Below are 22,214 nucleotides of genomic sequence, written 5' to 3'. Positions count from 1 at the left end.
TGACTTAGGTGTGTTATAAATATAAATTTATGTCAAAAAAGTATTATGAAACACTCAAACAGTTGTGTTGAGGAGTGGTGAGAGGTACGAGGTGGAGAAACAATTCAAAGTGATGTTCAAATCTAGTATGCAACTTATAATAACTAATTACTACGACGAAAATCCTAAGAACAAATCTAAGAGACTAAACTATGTCCGTTGGCGTAAGTTTATCTCCTCAATCTGATCTCCAAACAAATGTCTTAATAAAAATTCCCTCTTGTGGTCCACCAAAGATTTTATTTCAATTGTCTGTAGCTGCATGTTCTAAAACATGTCCGTTGGCGTCAGTTTATCTCCTTAATCTGACCGGATTACAGTCTTGACTCATTTTCCTTGACTAATCTCAGGGACTGAGAAAGCAAAAGGTGACCATGTCCGTTGGCGTCAGTTTATCTCCCCAATCTGACCTCAATCCATGCTCTTAGAACAAATAACGTTGCCTCTACAACTCCCGGCGGATCCTATGAGATGCTGCTTCAGTTCATCTCCTCAAACTGATCAACTGAAGGCAACTCTCTTTCTATAAATTTGCCTCATATGGCCACTATGAAGCAAGCTCAGCCAAGCATTGGATAACAAGCACGTTGTTTCTTCAAGGTCCCAATCTTCTCTTCACAGCTTGCTATTCAATGGGGAGGGCTTCCCTGGTTTTTTTTTTTCTACAGTCATTGTATTTTTATTTGTTTTCTTGTAGTATATTTCATGGAAGCAGCTTTATTGGGTTAATTTCTTCCATCTCTGCAGGGAAATCCCGAATGGAAATATCACAGCGAGCGAGTAGGCCATGGACCCAAGAAGAAGACCAGAAGCTCATTGAATGTAAAACCAATAATCCCCATCTATCTTGGCCACATATCGCAATGCTGGCAGGGCTGGGGAGGAGTCAGAAGAGTTGTAGGGAGAGGTGGGAACAGCATTTGCAGAATAATCATTGAGATTGCTCCATGGTCATGAATGCATGTTATAATAAACCTGGGCTTCGTTTTATGATGAAGGGTTAGACCCATTAATTTCTGCATAATATAATGGTTGGCTTATTGTACTCACCGATGAAATTATTCATCTTATAATAAACATGTGTTTTGTATTATGTTGAAGAGTTAGATCCATGACTTGTGACCATCCATTTGAAGGAAATATAACAAATAAAACCTCAACTGTGAACGACATAAAAACACTAAAAAGTAATTTCGCATACAATAAAAAATAAAATAAATCAAGTGCAAATAAATCCACCATTCTTACATTATTAGTTTTTAAATTTATTTATAGTTTTAATATTATTATGAAAGAGTTTATAGCTCCAAAAAAAAAAAAAAAAAAAAAAAAAAAGAAAGAAAATAAAAGAAAAGAAAAAGAGATAATGAGTATAGAGCACCATTCTTATAACCACTTTCAAGATAAAAAATCCAAAGCCATTAGTGCCTTTTGATTATTATAAACAACAAAAAATAAAGTCTAAATAGCTTAAATTACTTTTAATATTGATTTTTGAAATATTTTGGTCAACCAGTTGAAATAAATTTATAAAATTTCAAATACCATTTGTTTAACATGACTTAAGTACGTTGTTTCATAATGTAAATAAAAAAATATTCTTTATTATTTATAGTTAAAAAAAAAGTATGTTTTGATACATTTATATGAAATAACACTATAAAATAGAAAATTAAATTTATAAAATACGAATTTTAAATAGCTATTTAAAAATAATTAACATTTCATATAATTTTTTATTTAAGCATTATCTTTTAATAATATAGATGCTACTTTTGACCATTTTAAGTACTACCTTTGACCGATAAGTGCATATATGAAACTTAAATTATTTTTAAAGAATTCATGTTTTGTAATTATTTTTATATGCATAAGTGTATGGAAACCATTTTTTCCTTTATAATTTTCAATTTGCCAAATATGTCCTCGACTCAACTATTCTTTTTATTATCATTAAAAAACAAAACCTATTAAGAAAGAATAAATCAATTGTCAATTTGATGTATTCCATGGCCAAATAAAAGCAATCAATTGTCAATACTTACAATTAAAAGCAATTTATGTATTTAAAAGGCTTGAATGTACGCTAAGGTAATATACGGGTTTGTAACTGTTTTTAAGAATTAAAAAAAAAAAAATAGCAAAACGTGTTTGAAAATAAAAAAAATAAAAAACAATATTCTTTTCTTGAAAATAGAAAATATGATATTTTCTAAACACATATTTTTGTTGTTTTTACTTGTTTCCTTAGGTGGTAGTTTTAAATACATATTACTTGGTTTGCATGTAACAGACCCTACTGCAACACTCCCCTGTCTTCCTAATCCTCAAGCACCCACTTTCAATTCTTTTTTTCTTAATTGTTTGAATTGCTTTTACTTTTCTAAAAATGTTGAAGGAAAAGAACAAACCTTTTAAGACATAGAAATGTTAGGAGTTTCATTTTGTTTTTGGGTTCATAGCAAACCGATTAATTTTTTACTTCCTATTTAGTCTAAGAGAGGCTACAGTTGAAGACACCAATTCTATCTAGCCCTGCAAGGTCTGGGATATCTCTTCGACTTATATAGGCATGTGTCAGCATACAAAGAGTGAGTTTATGGTCTTCTTCTTTTGTTGACCTCTCCTCTACTATGGCGCCATCATCAATTTCCCTGGAAAGATGGAAGAAAACCTCGTAACATTTGAACAATGTGGTTAGGTTTCAATCTCAAACAAAGATTGAAGTTTCCCACCTTGATGAAGAATCAATGTGATCGTTAGCCAAGGCTTGGTGGCTTTATAGCGCCTGTTTTTATAGAATATAAGGAAGATGGGAATATGCATTTTAATTTTTTTTTTTCATTGGTTGGTCCACACCAAAAGCTATAAGTGGAATGCAGTTTTGTGACTCATATGCCTCACTCTTTAATATCAACTTCAAAGATCATAAAGTGAACAGAGTTAAGATAACTCAAAAAAAAAAAAAAAAAAAAAAAAAAAAAAAACTAAGTGGTTAAAATTAGTAAATATGTATATGTATGTAATCAAACAAAATAGATATAACATAAAACCTCTATATTAAAAAGTAGTTTAATAATAACTCGTGAGTGAGTGATAGAAAGAAAAGAGGGAAACGTGAAGGAGAGAAGAGATTGTGAGCCCCAGGAATTGTCTTTTTTTGAAGAAATGATGAAATAGTGGAAGATGATTGTTTCATGGAGAAATTATATTTCAAGGTTTTCTAAGTTGTAAATCCTATAAAAGGACATAAAAAGTTAAAATTTTGTGCTATAAGTTAATGTTTTACAAACATTGTTTTTAGGATATTTAACTATTTAATTATAAAAAATTATCAAAATTATGCTTTCTTTTTCTATTGTTCACCTTTTCTTTTTATAATTATTTTTCCTTTATTTATTATTATTATTATTATTATTCACTTTGTTATTTATAATGTTAATATTAAAATATTAATACAAATATCATTTTTATTTTTCATAATAACTAATTTATTAAATTATTTGTCTCTAATTTAAATTATAACATAAAACATGATTCAATACCATATTTTAAATTATAAATAATAACAATCAAACTTTAATTAATCACTATTAAATAAAACTAAAATAATTTTATTAGTTAAATAAATAATTTTCGATTTTTAAAACCAAACCTATTAAATGATATTACAATAGTAGTATGATATTAATTTCTTGATTTGAGGGGAACATAATTGTTAAATTAATTTTATTTTTTTATAATTATATATGAAGACATAGACAAACCACACTATATTTATACTGCAATTACATTGAATGTAATACATATTAATATAAATATCTTTCATATTTCTTTAATAATAAGTAATTATTCACTATAATACATCAAATAATAATACTAATATGAAATAATATTAAATAATAATATTGAAAATAATAATATCCAAAGTAGGAATCGTTGACACCTTTCTCCTCAGACTGGCCTCTTTTTAAGAAAAAAAAAGAAAAGAAAAAAAGGACTACTTGTCTATTTCTTATTACAATTTCATCCATGAGCACAATAAGTCAACCATTACATTAATGGCTCTAACCCTTCAACATAATACAAAAAGATGGGTTCATGATCATGAAGCATACACATATATTCTCTGCTAGTCTCATAATCGGAAAGTTCTGCCGATTTCTGGTGACTTGTTCAGTTGGCATGAACTCGTTCTCCACTAGGCTGAAACCGGTCCAGAAATCCAAGGCTCAAAGTAATCTCCCCCGAAATTTTGGATTAACGTTGGGAATCAAAGAACCAAACTCGGCAATCAAAGACTCAAGCTCATCTCCCTAGACAGAGTGATCGATAATCTCATCATCCTTAAGAAATTCTAGGTAGCTAGGCTTCTGAAGCAAGGGTTGGCGAGTTCTTGTGAGGCTGAAATGGGTGTAGGAATGGAGCTTGCGTTTGAAATGTTCTGGTTCAGATGAAAGAGCTTTGTGGTTGGGAATATTCTGATGATTACTTATCCCAAGCTTCTTCCCATGGTTGTTCCAGCGGTCGGCCCTGGAAGATGATTTTTTTGCTATAAATGCCCAGCTCAAACTCGAACTGACCACACTATCATATCATAATGGAAAAATATGAGTATGAGGATTCCCATTACCTATTCCCATGAAGCCACTGCAGGGTATTGTCTTCCGTCAAACTGTTATTCCACCTCTCCCTACAACTCTTGCCACTCCTCTCCAGCCCTGCCAGCATTGCGATATTTGGCCAAGATAGATGGGGATTTCTGCTTTTACATTCAATGAGCTTATGGTCTTCTTCTTCGGTCCATCGCGGTCTCTGCTCCTCTGCTCTTGCCATCATGGATTTCCCTGCAAAGATGGAAGAAATCAACCCAATAAATTTTCCATCAAACATACTACTGCTTTAAAACCAGCGAAGCCCCATTGAATAGCAAGCTCTGAAGAGAAGATTGAGACCTTGAAGAAACAATGTGATTGTTATCCAATGCTTGGCTGAGCTTGCTTCATAGTGGTTGATTTTGGGAGGGAAATTTATACAAGAGAGTTGCCTTCGGTTGATGATCCGTTTGAGGAGATAAACGGAAGCCATCTCATTGAGGACACATGCCTTTATGCCAGTTAGAGTTCGAAATTCAATCATTGGAGACAAGGGGGTCCGCCACGGGTTGTAGAGGCAACTTTGTATGTTTTAAGAGCATGGACTTGGGTCAGATAGAGGAGATAAACTGACGTCAACATACAGCTACACAACTTTTAAAATAAAGTCTTTGGTGGACCACCACAAGAGGGAATTTTTAATAGGAATTGTGTTCTCAGGTCAGATCGAGGAGATAAACTGACGTCAACATACAGCTACAGAACTTTTGAAATAAAGTCTTTGGTGGACCACCACAAGAGGGAATTTTTATTAGGAATTGTGTTCTCAGGTCAGATGGAGGAGATAAACTGACACAAAGGATATTGGAACGAACATGCGAGAGGGCAGAGGGGCGCCCATCTTTGCTATAAAAATAGGAAACAACGACACTTTGAAAAGACACTTTGATGTTCCGATTTCAATTTTCAATCATAAAAGGTTCAAAAAGTTGGAAAGTCCAAAAGTAGATCATATAAAATCATCAAACATCGGTTTCAATCCCACCTTTTCTTTAGCTCTTTTTCTTCCGTTTGTATCCGACATCCTACTCAACCGTCCCATGAATACTTCCCCTTTGACTTCCTCGATATGGACAAAAAGGTTTTGGTAACACAGAGTTTGATACCAAACTAAGCTTCTTTTTTTTTTTTTAAAAAAAACCCAATCTTACGATTCTTTCCGTATCAACATCTACGTGTTATTATTATTATTTTTTTATAACAAAATCATAATTGATGATTGTGATTTTAGCTAACATTGAAAGATATTTACTGATTATGGTTTTATTATAAAAAAAAATAATGAAATAAAGTTAAAAGATTATTTTAATAAATATTTTGAAAAACAATTTAGATATGAAATATTTTTTTTATAAAAAGGATCACTTTTTTTATAAACTCCTTACACAAATTCTCACAAAATCATCATTTTCTCAAAAAGGAAAGTACAGTATATATTAGAAAATGTCTCAAATTTCTAATTAGTATAAATTCTTTTTTTATAAAGAATATTATATAAAATATTTCTAAATTGATATATAATTGTAATATTATATTTTTTTTATAAAAATAAGAAAGATTACTATAAATATCTCTATAACTATTTTAAATTATGAAGGGAAAAAGTTATGAGATAGAGATGAGCCTACAAAGACTATACGAGGTGAATAGAGATGTGAGGAACCTATAAAAATTATACGATGTGAATAAAGCTGTGAGGAAGAACGAGAGGTACCCTGTGAAGCAAGAGGGTTCATGGTAGGATAGGAATACGAAGAGTAGGAAAATATGAGATGTTTTGAGAACCCAATAATTGTATCTGATTCTGTCATCTGTAATGTTCTGGTTTTGTCATCTGTAATATTCTGGTTCTATAATTTATAATGTTCTTTATTGTATATTGGAATGATTATCTCTTATCCGTGGATGAAGACATGATTGTCGAACCACATTAAAATGTCATGTACCGTTTGTGTTGATTTTTTTTATCATTGTGTTGTTGATTAATGATGTTAGCATCGAAGTTTCCGCTCACGTAATAGTATATAAACATGAAAAAAAGAAAAGGAAAGAAAAAAAAAAACGCAAACTAGCCATGAAATTATGTGGGCATCATATAATCATGCACCATATAATTTTTTTTTCTTGAAGTTTAAATTTTGACTTTTAATGTACATATATTTTGAAAGAAATAATCCTATATATATGCACTCCAAAATTACTATCTAAAGCTCCTCTCCTCCCAACAACTTCTAAAATGTTTTCCTTTTCTCATTTACACACGACAACTCAAAGAGTTGTCTCTTTATTTTATTTTAAAAAACATTGACATGTGATAATCAACCATGTCATATGATTTTTCTTTTTTTATTCCTTCGTTAATACGTCCACATTTTTTTTTGTTTTTTAATGTGTTGATTTTATAAAATCTTTTTAATTTTGATTTTTTTCACTGTTTCATCATTCTATATTTATTGATTTTAATTATTTATGAATATTTTTAAGACAAAATAACAATACATAATAAATATTAAATAATTAATGAGAACAAATTTAATATAAAAATAAATACATAACGAACAAGTTTAAAAGTTTACAACATAAGATTTTCTATATTTTTGCCAAATAAAATATTTATTTATTTTATAAATTTTATGACATTGTTATATTATTTTATTATTTATATTTTTATAAATTTTAAATTTTTATATGGAAATTAGAGTTAATGACAATAATTTTAGTTTTTTGCTCATGGATCTAAATTGATCATAGTTTTAACTTTCTTTTTGGTTAAATTATTTAACATTTCTAATTATATAACATAAAAACTTGATTGTTGTTCTAACATTTTACTTTATTAAAATATTTAAGTTTTAATTTATATAAAATAAAAATAAAATAAAATACATTTTTCATGAAAAGTTGTATTTAATCATTTATATTAATTTCTCTTAATTTTATTAAAAATTAAAATTTTTACATGTTGAAATTGTACACATTTCAAGTTTGAGCAATTTGAATAGCACTTTTGTAGTTACAATACATAGGAGTAGGACAAGAAAGAGAAACACCCATATCAACACGTAACCAACATAACCAAACTATCTCAGTGGTGGTAAATACCATAATATGATACTCAACTTCTGTGGAAGATCGAGAAATGATAGTATGTTTTTGTTCTTCCAAGAAATAATGGAATCCCTAAAAAAATGTATAAAATCTAGTGGTAGACTTGTGATCTTCAAGATCACTGGTTCAATCAACATCAGAATATGCATGCAACTCTTAAAAAAGAAGTAGATGGAAATAAAAGACTATGAAATATAGTGCCTCGGAGATACTACAAAACATAAAGACAACAACTCAATGAATTGTAGTAGGAGAAGCAACAAATTGACTAACATTATGAACAACATAAGTAATGTTCGAACGTGTAATGCTGAGATATACCAAGTTGCCAACAATAGTACAATATAAAGTAGGTTCTAGCAAGGGGTTGCCATAAGAAGAAGAATACTAAATATTAACTTCAAGAGTAGTATCAATAAGGTGAGCATGATCAAGAATATCAATTATGTACTTTGATTGTGAAAGAAGATAACCTTTTGGAGAAGAAACTATCTCAATGCCCAAAAAGTATTGTATAGAGCCCAAATCCTTCATTTTAAAATGGGAAGTCAAATATGATTCTAACACTATAATCTTATCAACATCATCACCTATAATAATTATGTCATCAACATATAGAAAAAGAAGAATACAACCAATAGAGGTGTAACACTTTAAAAAGAGTGTAGGATCATGATGGCTAGGTCAAAGCCAAGAAAAATAAGCATATTAGAGAACTTTGCAAACCAAGCACAATGTCTTTGTTTGAGATTGTATAAACTTTTTTAAGCTTGCAAACTTCTCTAAGATTATGAGAAACACTAGGAGGGAGGACCATATAGACTTCTTCTTGAAGATCACCATTCAAAAAGACATTTTCAACATCCAACTGAGATCAAAGTACATAAGTAATTATAATAAAAGTACAAACTGCAATCATCTTTGTAATAAAAGTAGAAGTTTCCTTATGATCCATACCATACTATTGAGAAAATCCCTTAGCAACCAATCAGGCTTTGTACTGCTTAATTGAACCGTCAAAATTAGTTTTGATTTTATAGACCTAATGACTATTGCATTCTTACCAAGTGGTAAAGGTACCAAACCCTAAGTATTAATCTTATGAAAAGCAAAAAGTTCCTCAATCATAGAAGCTAAAAATGATGCAAAAGAATTTGAATAAGAGGAATAAATAAAAATATGATAATCGATTAGACTTATGAATTGATGCTGAAAAGAATGTGGGAGAAGAGGATCCATAGTCTCAAAATGTGCTAGAGTAGCCATATGAAGAGAGAAAGGAGCATGGTGATCAAGAACTAAAGTATCAGTATCTATATGTGTAGACCCCCTTTTGAAGAGCCAAGGGGTATTTAGTTTTTTTTATATATATTAGAGGAGCTGGCAGCACCCGAGAAGTGTGGGGGGGACCCCTCTCCATGCGTGGGACCAGCTGCAAGAGACGCCATGCTGCTGATGAAGGAAGCGATGCTGCTGACTGCTGAAACATGGAAGTAGGTGATGGCTTGCCCGAGAAGGTAGGAACCGACTGGAGAGAAAAGGAGAAAGAAAAGAGGTTTTGAAAGAAGAAAGCTGAGGGGGGGATCCGAGGAGAGCAGCTGGGAAAGAAAAATCTGAGGGAGAAGGAGGAGGACTTTTGGGGCAAAAGGGCATTGGAGAATTTCGGGCAGCAGTTGGGAGCAGGACGGAGCGGAAAAATGGAGGTTTTTTTCTTTTGGGGGGGAAAAGAAAATCGGGAAGAAGAGAAAGGACGGGTAGCAGGAGGGGGCAGCTGGGGGATTTGAGGGAAAAGTTGCAGAGAAACGCCATAAAGAGAGAAGGAAGGAAGGCACAGGGGGGGCATTGCTTTATTTTTCCTTTCGTTAGTTTGTGCTCTGTTTTGTTTCGCCACTCCCCTGCTCTTGGCATCTCGTCGCGTTGCATATCAATTCGCATCTCCCTACTTGAGGAAACCGGGCACCAGATGGACCCTTCCTCAACCTCTCGTCATCTCACTCTGTTTTCAATCTCTAGGTCTCCACTCCATTTTATTTCCTTCTCAAGTTTTCTCAATTTTGCTGGAGCTTTGCTTTTGTTATGGAGGATGGAAGTCTCGTGGTCTGTGAAAGATCACTCTTTTTTTAAAAAAATAAAAAAAATACTCAGAATGGTCCAAGCACGCCACCAGTGCAGCATTTTGTGAGAGTAGAGATGCTGTGGGTTTTTTTTTTCCTTTCAATTCTATATATATATGTCACTAGCAGCTGGTCAAAGTAGTACAATTATGGACACCATACATGGGCAGCCACCTTTGCACTCAATCCAAAGCATGCCCATTTTTTTTTTTTTTATCCTACACGTTTTCATGTTTTAATAATTTAGTTTCTTTCTTAAATAACTTGGAACTTCCTAATAGTCATACTCTCACTCCTAATCTGATATAATTTCCTAAAAATTTCCAATTTCAAAATCTAATTCTTTAAAAAAAAATCTCATCCACCAAATATTTGTTTAAGTTGTAATTCTCAAGTTCATTTTTTCTAAATTCTACTTTTAAGTAATTCTTCAAAATTTCGATTTTCGAATTTAATTCCTATTTCAAAAATTCTACTATTCACGTCCATTTGGTTAATTATTATTTCCATTAATATTATTATCATTCCATTTATTTATTTTATTCATTCACTTTAAAATTTCATCTATTGACAATTCAAAATTTTCGACTTCTGCATTTAATTTTCAATTTCAAAAATTCAAATATTTACACTTATTCATTTAATCATCATTCTCATTATTATTATCATTCTATTTATTTATTTATTTTAAAATTCCATTTTTAAACATTTTTTCTCAAAATTTCAATTTTTGAACTTAAGTTCCAATTTCCCAAATTCTAATTTATTTCAAAATTTAATTCCCAAAATTCCAATTCTTAAATTTAATTCCCAAAATTCTAGTTTTCAAATTTAATTCCCAAAGTCCCAATTTTCAAATAAATTCCAAAAATCCAATTTTCACTTGAACAATTTTAATTCTACTCCGATTCTCAAACCTTATGTTTTTCTTGGTTTTACATAAGCAAGAATAATGAATTTTCATAATTCCAAAATAATGGAATTTGTGAGATTAATTCATGCAAGATCAATCGGGTTTTGGTGGGGGCCCCACATATGTGATTTTATGATCGATTGGAGGATTGATTGATTTGATTGCTATATGTGATTGACTTACACTATTCTATGATACACACACGATTATTCTGTGTTTAATTGCTAACATTTGTTTTCATTGAAGTAAATCGGTCACTCAGGTACATTCTTTGTCTTTCCTATTCATTCAGTTATTTTTGTTTCGAGTGATATTCATTTGGTATCCATGCTCGACATTATTTTTTAATTGTGCACTAACCTCACTTCTTGATAGCGCTTCATGGATCACTGCCCAGGTATGCATCCACATTCGCTCTGGTCATTTTCGGTATGCATGTTTAGATTCTCACGTGTGCATGATCACTTTGAGTATTATTGATTTCCTCATCAATTGTCATGATTGCTTCATTTTATTAGTAGAGACCCGACTTTAGGGACTTAGAAGGGTGCTACGGTCCTTACCGTACCTTCCCGATAAGTAACCTGACCCCTGAACCCGATCCGGTTTTCCGTAGACCACTTTTTCCAAAATAAGGAGTCACACTTAGGGTTTTTCTTTCTTATTTTGTTTACCCTTTTAAAAATAAAACAAAAATAAGTGACGACTCCAAGTCATTTTCTTAATCAAATAAAATCAAAATTTCAAAAATAAAAATCGAGCTCGTTGTCAAGTGGGAAACGCATGATCCGAAATGCGGGGTCCACAATATGAAAACTATTTATATCATCCAAGAAAAGATCAATGTGAATAAGTTTAGACTTAAAGACATTATGAGACTCAACATGAATAAAAAATAAAAGTATATGCTCAAAGAAGAAAAAATGATGAGAAACATATAATTTATGATTAATTGAATCAAAGCAACGATATCCCTTTTGACTTTCATCATATCCTAGAAAAAACAAATGACAGAATGAGAAGATAACTTGCTACGCTTTGCACAAGGACGAAAAACAAAGTAAGTACAACAAAAAACTCTTAACGAAGAGTAATTGGGAGCATAGCCATGCAACTTTTCAAATGTGACAAACCAAAGGTGTGGGATTAGGGAATTTTATTAATTAAGTGAACTATAGTAAAAGCTATTGCCTCCTAAAATTCAATAGGAATACATGCAGACAATAAAAAAGAATGAGGAATTTCAACAATATGCTTTTGCTTCCTTTTAGTGACAACTTTTTTCTATGGTGTGTTGGTATAAGATATGTGGTAAATAGTTCCATGTGAAGCAAGTAATTCCCAAAATACATTAGAAGTATACCCTCTTTCATGCCCCAAGACCCGTTCCAAGGGTGTGACAATCATTTCACACTTCAAACTTGAAAGCTCAAAATGTAAATTGACCTAAACATTCATCTTGTAACTAGAAGTTACCTATTATCAAATTCTTATTCAGAGTAGTAGAACAAAAGTTTAAAACTAACACATCAACCAAAGGGCTATTGTCCAAACAACTTCAAACTTAAACAATAACTAACAATAATTAAATTCTAACATTTAAACAATGTCCAAAATAAGAGTTTATACAAAAAGTCCTAATAATTCCAAAATCTTATCCTAATTATCACTCCTCGCCCGAATCGAGAGTACTTGAAAAATTGTCAATGAAGAGGAATGACCTCAATGCATAATAAAGAATATTAATACAATTTCATAGATTAAATATTTTCAATTATGATTGCAAATAGAAGATATAACGTATAATTATTTTTATAAAAACTTTTGAGTTAAACATGTTAGTACATTCAAAACTTTTCAACCAAACATTTTCATATTTATATCAAATCCAAATCAAATACATTTAAAACATTTTTACTTTGGTTATCCAATAACAAATGGTGTCTAGTTAAGTGAGACTTTACAAATAGATGACTAATTTCAAATTTATTTCTTTTAAGGTAGACATAACCAAACACTATTGGTTCTAGTAACCTTTAACCAAACCCTAAGAGGTTGAGGCCTAAGTCAATTACATTCCTCATCATGAAATGTAAAAGTTAACTATTATATCCCGTTGACAAGGATTGAAAATTCAACATTTATATCACGTTGATTAGGGCCGAAAGGTCATCTATTATATCCCGTTGATTAGGGCCAAAGAAATCAGAGTCAAACACTTTGTTTTATTTATTCAAACTTACAAAAACATAATATCTCCATATTTTGTGTGATAAACAAAAGAAAAAGTTATAACATATTTTTCATGTAAAATATATTTGATTCATGCATAAAAACGAAGATGACATTTTACACATTTCAAAATAACATATAAAAAGAAAATTATTTTCTTTTATCAAATTTACATTAATTTCTCTTACTTCAAAGAAGCACTTAAAAACCTTGAAAAAAAAAAATTAATCTTGAAGAATCTACTCATCACCTAACATAACAAAAAAAATTGTTATTACTATTTATCTAAAAAAATTATAAGTTTGACAATTTTAAAAAATTTTATATATTAATATTATTATTTATGATTATAAATATTAATTTAAGTAATCTATTCCTTATTTAAGTAAAATTAATGAGCTTCTAATTTATATAAAACTATTTCCCCAATTTGTTTCTAAGAATATATATATGGCTAAGTTAATTAAAGTACAATCTTATTTCATTTATTAAATTCTATTTGAAATTAACAATTTAATTAATGAATTCTCAAAGTTAATTAGTTTTTTTTAAAGAACCTTTTCCTTATTTATTTAAATTAAATATTTCCAAAACCTATTCTTTTTTATTTATTTAAATTAAATTTCTCAAAAATATTTATTTGTATTATCCCCTCCAATCACTATAATGGTTTATCAAAAGTAGTTCGTACTAATTTTTATTTTTAATATTTTTTTCCTCTCCCAACCCAACATGCAAATAATCTAAACACACTCACTCATAATAGAAAACCTTTTATTCATGAATTTATCCATCAATATTCCTTATTTGAGTTTGAACTCATTTCCTGTTGATTATTTTTTAGGTACTCTTAGTTTAGGCCAGAAGTGGTAGTTAGAATGAAAATCATTCTTTGTTGGGACTTTTTTTTTTAAAAAAAGAAGTGACTATTTAAATTGTTTAAGATTTTTAGTTTTAACAATGGTTTTTATTTATTGTATATGGTAATTTAGTAATTGATAACTTTTTGATATAAGATACTTGTTTGAGTCATTTATATTTTGAGTTTCCATATTTGAAGTGTAAAATAACTATCATGACATTAGAGTAGATATTGAGACATGAAAAATACAACTAAATGGAGCATTGTCAAAGACAGAAAGAAAATAGATATCATAGTATTTCTGAAGCCGTGAAGCTCATTTTTCTAATTTAGTCATGCAAATAACACAATACACAAATATTCAAATTGTATTTTTAATTTTCATAAATATTCTAGATGGTTCTAATTAATGTTTTTATTTAAAAAAAAATTAAAAGAAAAAAAATTCATCCATTTTTCGAGAATCTTTTACTAATTTCGATGGTTCATGGATAGGACATAGCCGAGTTACAAGTGTTAATTTTTTATTTTACAATTTTTTATAAAGTTTTAAAATCAAATATTTTTATATACCTTTATCTTTTAATTTTTTAAAATTATAAAAGTACAAATTAACAAATAGACTTCTAATTTTGTTCCAATAAGTATGATATTGCTTCATTTAAACTTTTTAACTATCATTATTTTTAATTTAATTTTTTTTAATTCCATATTTAATACTTTTGTTTCCACTTACTTTTACCTTCTTTTCAAGAATGATAATAGGGTGAGTTTTTTGGGCTACTCGTCTCACCCTTAATAAATAAGGTTTAGGATGGAGAGAATCGAGTCAATAGTGAGTTCAAGATTTTTTTTTTTAAATAAAATATTTTTAATCATTCATAAATTTAAAAAAACTCACTTGCTCGAAATTGAAAATTAGGGTAGAAAATTAACTCTCCTCCATTGGCATAAGTTTAAAAGAGCCCTAGTTGTAACCCTAGAGTCAATTTGTTTGGTTGTATCCTTATAAGTTGTTTGCTCCACTTCTCTCTAACAAGGCCTTCATGGTATACTTTTGAACTCTTATGACTGAATTAATATTCACCAATCAACCATATATTTGTCACACCAATAAATATGGTTGTAAAATCATATAAAATTAATGACTAAATAATATAGAAAACTATTTGTTACAGGTAAATATTATGGGTTAGTGTCCTTAAATATGACTTAGGTGTGTTATAAATATAAATTTATGTCACAAAAATTATTATGAAACACTCAAACAATTGTGTTGAGGTTGTAGGGGCTTCCCCGTGTGGCCACATGGCAGGCCACCTTTGCTCCACGTGGCATCTTTCTATCTCTGTTCGAACGAGCATAACTAGATTGGAATGTCCAATCCGGTCTATGAGTATCAGTAGTTGGTTACATTGTGTTCCTCTAGGACTGCGCGATGCATTCTGAATAGGTTTCCTGACCCACTTCCACGAGCAATCATTCTCCTCATGCCAAAAGTACGCTCGATGGGACGTCACCCTGTCTCCACAGGCGACCTACTACACGTTGCACCATATTGCTTGCAGACTGAGGTGAAAAGTGAACCCTCAGGTTATCCCTGCTACCAATCCTTGTCAGCCGCCTGAAGGGTGATGATTGTTCTATCATCAACTGTGCTATCACCATGATTGCGAAAGTCAAGAAGCCACCTCAGCACAGATGTGACATCGTTCAAGGCACTATAAAAGCCCTCCTCTAGCCCAAAATCAAGGTACGCGTGCAATACAACACTCCTTTAGCTCCAAAAAGAAGGCAATCTCTCGAGTTGACTTTAATCATCTGACTTGAGCTTCGAAGGGTGTGTCCGGACAACCTATCCGGACATCTTTTGCAGGGAAGAAGGAAGAAGCATCACTCCCAGTTGGCCTGGCTTCAACAGAGGTGTGGTGAGAGCTACGAGGTGGAGAAACAATTCAAAGTGATGTTCAAATCTAGTATGCAACTTATAATAACTAATTACTACGACAAAAATCCTAAGAACAAATCTAAGAGACTAAACTATGTCCGTTGGCACAAGTTTATCTCCCCAATCTGACCTCCAAACAAATGTCTTATTAAAAATTCCCTCTTGTGGTCCACCAAAGATTTTATTTCACATGTCTGTAGCTGCATGTTCAAAAACATATCCGTTGGCGTCAGTTTATCTCCTCAATCTGACCAGAGAACAATGAATTATATTTCATAGGATAAATTTCCGATCAAATCCCAAGCGATTGGTAGCTTATGAGCTCCCATTAGAACCGAACTTTTATATCCGAAACTGTAAATTACTTTGTCTTGACTCATTTTCCTTGACTAATCTCAGGGACTGAGAAAGATAAAGGTGACCATGTCCGTTGGCGTCAGTTTATCTCCTCAATCTGACCTCAATCCATGCTCTTAGAACAAAGAACGTTGCCTCTGCAACTCCCGGCGGATCCTATGAGATGCTGCTTCAGTTTATCTCCTCAAACTGATCAACTGAAGGCAACTCTCTTTCTATAAATTTGCCTCCTCATATGACCACTATGAAGCAAGCTCAGCCAAGCATTGGATAACAAGCACGTTGTTTCTTCAAGGTGTCAATCTTCTCTTCACAGCTTGCTATTCAATGGGGAGGGCTTCCCTGGTTTTTTTTTTTTTCTACAGTCATTGTATTTATTTATTTGTTTTCTTGTAGTATATTTCATGGAAGCAGCTTTATTGTGTTAATTTCTTCCATCTCTGCAGGGAAATCCCGAATGGAAATATCACAGCGAGCGAGTGGGTCGGAGACACGGCCATGGACCCAAGAAGAAGACCAGAAGCTCATTGAATGTATAAACAAATGGAAAACCGAATGTCAAACCAAAAATCGCCTTCTATCTTGGATAGAAATCGCAGGGCAGACAACGCTGGCGAGGAGTAGTTCGAGTTGTAGAAGAGATGGGAATATTTGGAGAATAAGCATTGAGTTTGCTGCATGGTCATGAATGCATCTTATGATGAACCTGGGTTTCGTATTATGTTGAAGAGTGAGACCCATTAATTTCTGCATAATATAATGGTTGGCTTATTGTACTCACCGATGAAATTATTCATCTTATAACGGTTAGACCCATGACTTGTGACCATCCATTTGAAGGAATTAAATATCACAAATAAATCCACCATTCTTACATTATTAATTTTTTATTTCATTTATAGTTTTAATTATATTATGAGGAGTTTATAACTCAAATAATAATAAGAATAATAATAATAATAATAAGAAGAATAATAATAATAATAATAATAATAATAATATGGAAGCAAAGAAAATATTGATTCTTATACAAACAAATTATATTATGCAACTTATAACAACTTATATATATATATATATATTTGGGTTATGCTTGAATTGTTCAAATCTTGACTTGAGTTTAATCCAAATTGAATTCAAGTTGATAATACTTAGCTTAAGTCCAACCATAAAGTAATTGTCCAAATATGCCTTAATTAGATTGGGCTAACCCTGCTGAAATTACACCCTAATGCAAAGGTGTGGTGAGAACTACCCAGTGAGGTGGATAAACAATTTTAAGTGATATATACTATTTAGTATTATATAAAAACAAAAATCTAAATGGCTTAAAAATACTACTTTTCTAAAAATTGAAAATTAATTTTTGAAAAATTTTAATGAATCAAATTCAATTAATAAACTAATAAAACTTCATCCATCGTAGGTTTGTTTTTTTCTTTTTAATAAAAAACGGAAATGTGCTAGACATTACTTCACTATATTAATTCAAAATGTAAATAAAAAACATTTTTAATTATTCATAAATTCCAAAAGACTCGCGTAGCCAAAATTGTTACCATATTTCAAAATATTTAATTTTTTTAAGTGATCACATAATTAAGCCTTGGAGTTAGATTTACTATAAGATCACCGTCAACAAGATTTTTCTCATTAATAGATTTTATTCTAATTTTAGTCAAATTTATTTTTGATTTAAAATCAATTCTTTTCAACTCTTATGGATGATTTTTTACTACCTCATCGTTTCATCACCATCACCTTAAGCCACACCATTTTTTCTCTTAATTAGCAAACATATTTACTATCCAAGAGAATCTGTTTGATAGTAATTCCAAAAAGCGCTTTTAATATTTATAATACTTAAAAAAAAAAATATCATTTAAGTGTTAAAAATACTAAAAATGCTTTCTAAAATCACTTCCAAACTCACTTTAAAGTATGTTTGATAATGATTATAGGAAACATTTTTTAGCATTTTTTAACACTTAAATGATAAAAATTTTCAATTGTTAAAAATGTTGGAAATGCTTCCTAAAATCACTATCAAATGAGCTCTTAGAGTCATTTTTTTTTATTGTTTTTCTAAAATTCTTTTAATTTAGTAAAAGCTATTATTCTATTAGAGCTTGTTTAGTTGTGTGATTAAAAATCAATTTTTTTATTCTTAAAAATAAGAAACTATTTTTAAAAATTCATAATACTGTTTGATCATTATTCTTTATTTTTAAATTCTAAAAACAAAGTAAATAGAGAACGGTTTTCAAAGAATAATTAGAAATTATTTTCATCAATTTTTATAAGCAAAACGAAGTCTGAGAAATTTTAAAATATCATAAAAACCAAATAAAATTGAATATGAGATTATTTTTCTTCTCTTTTCATGATCCAATATTGATTTTGAAAATCTTCAAATATGATATTCCTTTAATTTACATGTGCTTTTTTGAATTTCTTTTAACTTGTCTAAAATTTTCATAAGTAAATAAATTCCAAATCAAACTAAATACATATAATTTATTAATTTTTAAAAATAATTGAAATCTCAAAAATTAATTCAATTAGTATTAAAACGTCATGAAACTCAATAACATTAAAAAGTCATAAACCAATATTTATTTTAAATAACCTGACTAACAATACCTATATTTTGATCTAACTATATTAAAACATCATATACCTTTATGTGGATTGTATTATTTTCATATTTTTGAATTAATATTGTTTACATTAAAACTTTTATTAAGAAAATAAATTCCATATCAAATTAGATACATATAATTATTAATTTTAAAAAATCATTTTAATCTCTAAAACCAATTTAATTAGTACTATTAGAAAGTCATAGAAATCAATAAAATTAGAAAATCATAGGGCAAAATTTATTTTAAATGACTTGATTAGCTTCTTTTTTTGTTGCATATATCACATTTTTACAATTTTTTTCTTTAGACAAATAAATTTCAAATCAAATAAGACTTAATGTGCTGGATTTATTAACGATTTAGTAATTTTTAAAAGTAAGTTAAAGTTCAAATAGTGATCCAATCAATACCAAAAATTGGTCTATAACTACTATATTGTTTTTCTTCTATATAGAATCATATTTTTTTGAGTTTTTTTTTTTCATTAGGAAAATAAACTCCAAATTAAATTAGACTTAATGAATTTGATTCATTAATAAGGTTAGTAATTTTTAGCAACAATTAGAAACTCAAATAGCGGATTCATTAATACAAAAAATTATGATAAAAATTAGTTCATAATGACTTTATTATTTCTTTTCGCACATAATTAGATTTTTATAAGTTTTCTCACTAGAGAAATAAACTTCAAATCAAACGACACTTTGTATTAAAATTATTAATGAGTTTAAGAATTTTTAAAGATTATTTAAAACTAGATTCAATCACCTCAAAAAATAATAACCAAAATCGATAAATTATGACTAATGATTTTACTTTTTCTCTTATACATGCAACTATATTTTTTAATTTTCTTATTAGGAGTGAGATATAATTAATAATTTAAATTTTTTGATGAATCTTTTAATTTGTAAAAATAATTTAGAATTTAAAAATTTAATCTAATTAATTTAATATTAAATCAAAGTATTCTAGAATACCATCTTTGTAATTAAGTACTATGTTCATGTAACGAAAAATTGGTTTATTTTGCATATTTAAAAAAATTAAAATTCATTTTAAATAAAAAAAATCAATTATGCTTTTATTAAGATATTAATAATATCCATATTTTTCTAATATATACTAAAATAGTATTTTTTTAAAAAAAATTATAATTTAAGATATTATTATGATATTATTTTTCATGTTTTACTTTTATATTTTAATTTATTCAATATTACAAAATTATTTTTATCTTTGGTAAGACTTGAACTAAATTTAACTAATATTATATAAATTGAATTTATAATGTTTCCACAAAATCAAAATAACTTATCCAAAAATTGTTTTTTTTTTTTTTTGTGTGTTTTTTTTTTTTTTTTAAACTTAAAAACAGTTTTTTAAATCAAGAAAAAAAACAGTAGTAGATACGACAAATTTCCGACGAATCCCAAGCAGTAGATAGGTTGTCTCCTAATAGAACCAAACTTTTTGTAGTGCAAAATATTATATGAAATGACTAAAGACACTAAACTGTGTCCATGTCCGTTTGGTTTCAAACAAAAACGGAGAGAAAGAAGGGTGGGTTAGTCTCAAATCAGATATGATGAAAGTGAAAAAGACTAGAGAGATTTCTGAACTCAACACTGAGTTAAACGCACGCATGTCTCCTTCGATGGGGTTTGTCATATCGTCCATTCGCAAGAGCTTCGGAAACTGCCACATGTGAACTGATCTTCTCCTTGTGTTAAGTTTCTCCATTTTTTCTTGTGAAAGGAAAGTTGAAAATCAGTTTGGAGATAGGAAATTAACCATTTTTTTGCCTGCTAGCTTTTCTAGAAACGACAAAAGGAGTTTGCTTTTAAGTTTGAAATTTTCCTCTCTTATCAGTTCCATACCACCACTATTATAATTTAATTATTTGGGTGTTAAAGATTTTCTTCTAACAAGCCTTGTTGGATGAGAAAGATGGTATACTGGAAATTCAACTCTAATATGCAGCTTATAATAAGTGATATTTTATGGAAATTTAGTATGAGAAATAATTCTAAGGGATACCCAAATCTAGTATGCAACTTATAATAACTAATCACTAAGAGAAAAATCCTAAGAACAAATCTGATTGATTAAAATAAGTCCGTTGGCGTCAGATTGCATGTCCTCTTAATCTGACCTCAGAACATATCTTCTATTAAAAATTCCCTCTTGTGGCCCACCAAAGATTTTCAAATGTTTGTATCTGCATGTTCAAAACCATGTAGGGTTGGCGTCAGTTTGAGCCAAATCCATGCTCTTAGCGTCAGTTTGGCGTCAGTTTGTAACTCCCTTCTATAAATTTCGCTTCAGTGTGTCTCAAACTGATAACATGAAAGCAACTCTCTTCTATAAAAATTCCCTGAGCACATGACCACTATGAAGCAACCTCAGCCAAGCACATTGTTTCTTCAAGGTCTGAATCTCCTCTTGACAGCTTGCTTTTCAATGGCGCTTCCCTGGTTTTTAAGCAGTGATTGTATCTATTTTTCTTGTAGTATATTTCATGAAAATTTTATTGGGTTAATTTCTTCCATCTTTGCAGGAAAATCCATGATGGTAAGATCAGTGGAGCAGAGACCGCGATGGACCGAAGAAGAAGAACGGATGCTCTTTGAATAAGCAGAAATCCCGATCTACATCGGCCAGATATCGCAACGCTGGCAGGGCTGAGCAGAAGTGGTAAGAGTTGTACGGAGAGGTGGAATAACCATCTGGATCCTACTGTCAAGAGAGAGAACTTCTCCCAAGAGGAAGACGACGCCATCATCTGCTTCCAGTCGCTCTATGGGAATTGGTAATGAGAATCATCCTCACACTTTTCCATTATCATATGATATGATAATTTGATCAATTTGAGGAGTTTTTATGTTGTGTTGCAGCTGGGCAAGTATAGCAGCTCATCTTCCAGGGCGAACCGAAAATGATGTGAAGAACCGCTTGTACAACCATTTGAAGAAGAAGAAGATTGGGAGAAGTACACGCACAAAGTAGCACCGGGGATCAGCCACATGCCACACAACTCTTTCATCTCAACCACAATAATGATCCAAACACAAGCTGTACACTGGTTGCAGCCTCACAAGAAATCGCCAACTCTTGGTCCACTTCTGAATTAGTATACCCAGAATTTGCAGGGAATATCTTACGAGCGATGATAAGATTATCCATCACTCTTTCGGGGGAGATTACTTTTGAGCCTTGGATTTTTGGACCGTTTTCAGCCTCACTGGAGAGAGAGTTCATGCCAACTGGAGAAGTCATCTCTTTCTACTAGTCATTATGCATAAGTTCTATAGACACACAGGCTTCCATGTTCATGAATC

General features: G+C 30.4%; 1 protein-coding gene and 1 long non-coding RNA gene across 2 annotated transcripts; both read left to right on the top strand.

Annotated features, from left to right (window-relative positions):
• Positions 1-604: 604 nt before the first annotated feature.
• Positions 605-1,132, top strand: LOC117932892. The gene is made up of 2 exons (XR_004654256.1): positions 605-639; positions 787-1,132. It is a non-coding gene; the product is annotated as an uncharacterized LOC117932892 (long non-coding RNA).
• A 20,126-nt stretch (positions 1,133-21,258) lies between these two features.
• LOC117933940 (transcription factor MYB30-like) lies at positions 21,259-21,882 on the top strand. Its single transcript, XM_034855524.1, has 4 exons — positions 21,259-21,350; positions 21,434-21,447; positions 21,538-21,685; positions 21,771-21,882. The coding sequence occupies exons 1-4, from the start codon at positions 21,259-21,261 to the stop codon at positions 21,880-21,882; spliced, it is 366 nt and encodes a 121-aa protein (XP_034711415.1).
• Positions 21,883-22,214: the final 332 nt, after the last annotated feature.

The sequence above is a fragment of the Vitis riparia genome, chromosome 16, assembly GCF_004353265.1.
Source record: "Vitis riparia cultivar Riparia Gloire de Montpellier isolate 1030 chromosome 16, EGFV_Vit.rip_1.0, whole genome shotgun sequence".
Lineage (NCBI taxonomy): Eukaryota > Viridiplantae > Streptophyta > Magnoliopsida > Vitales > Vitaceae > Vitis > Vitis riparia.
The sequence above is the reverse complement of the archived record's forward strand: the minus strand, read 5'-3'. Positions and strand labels throughout refer to the sequence as shown.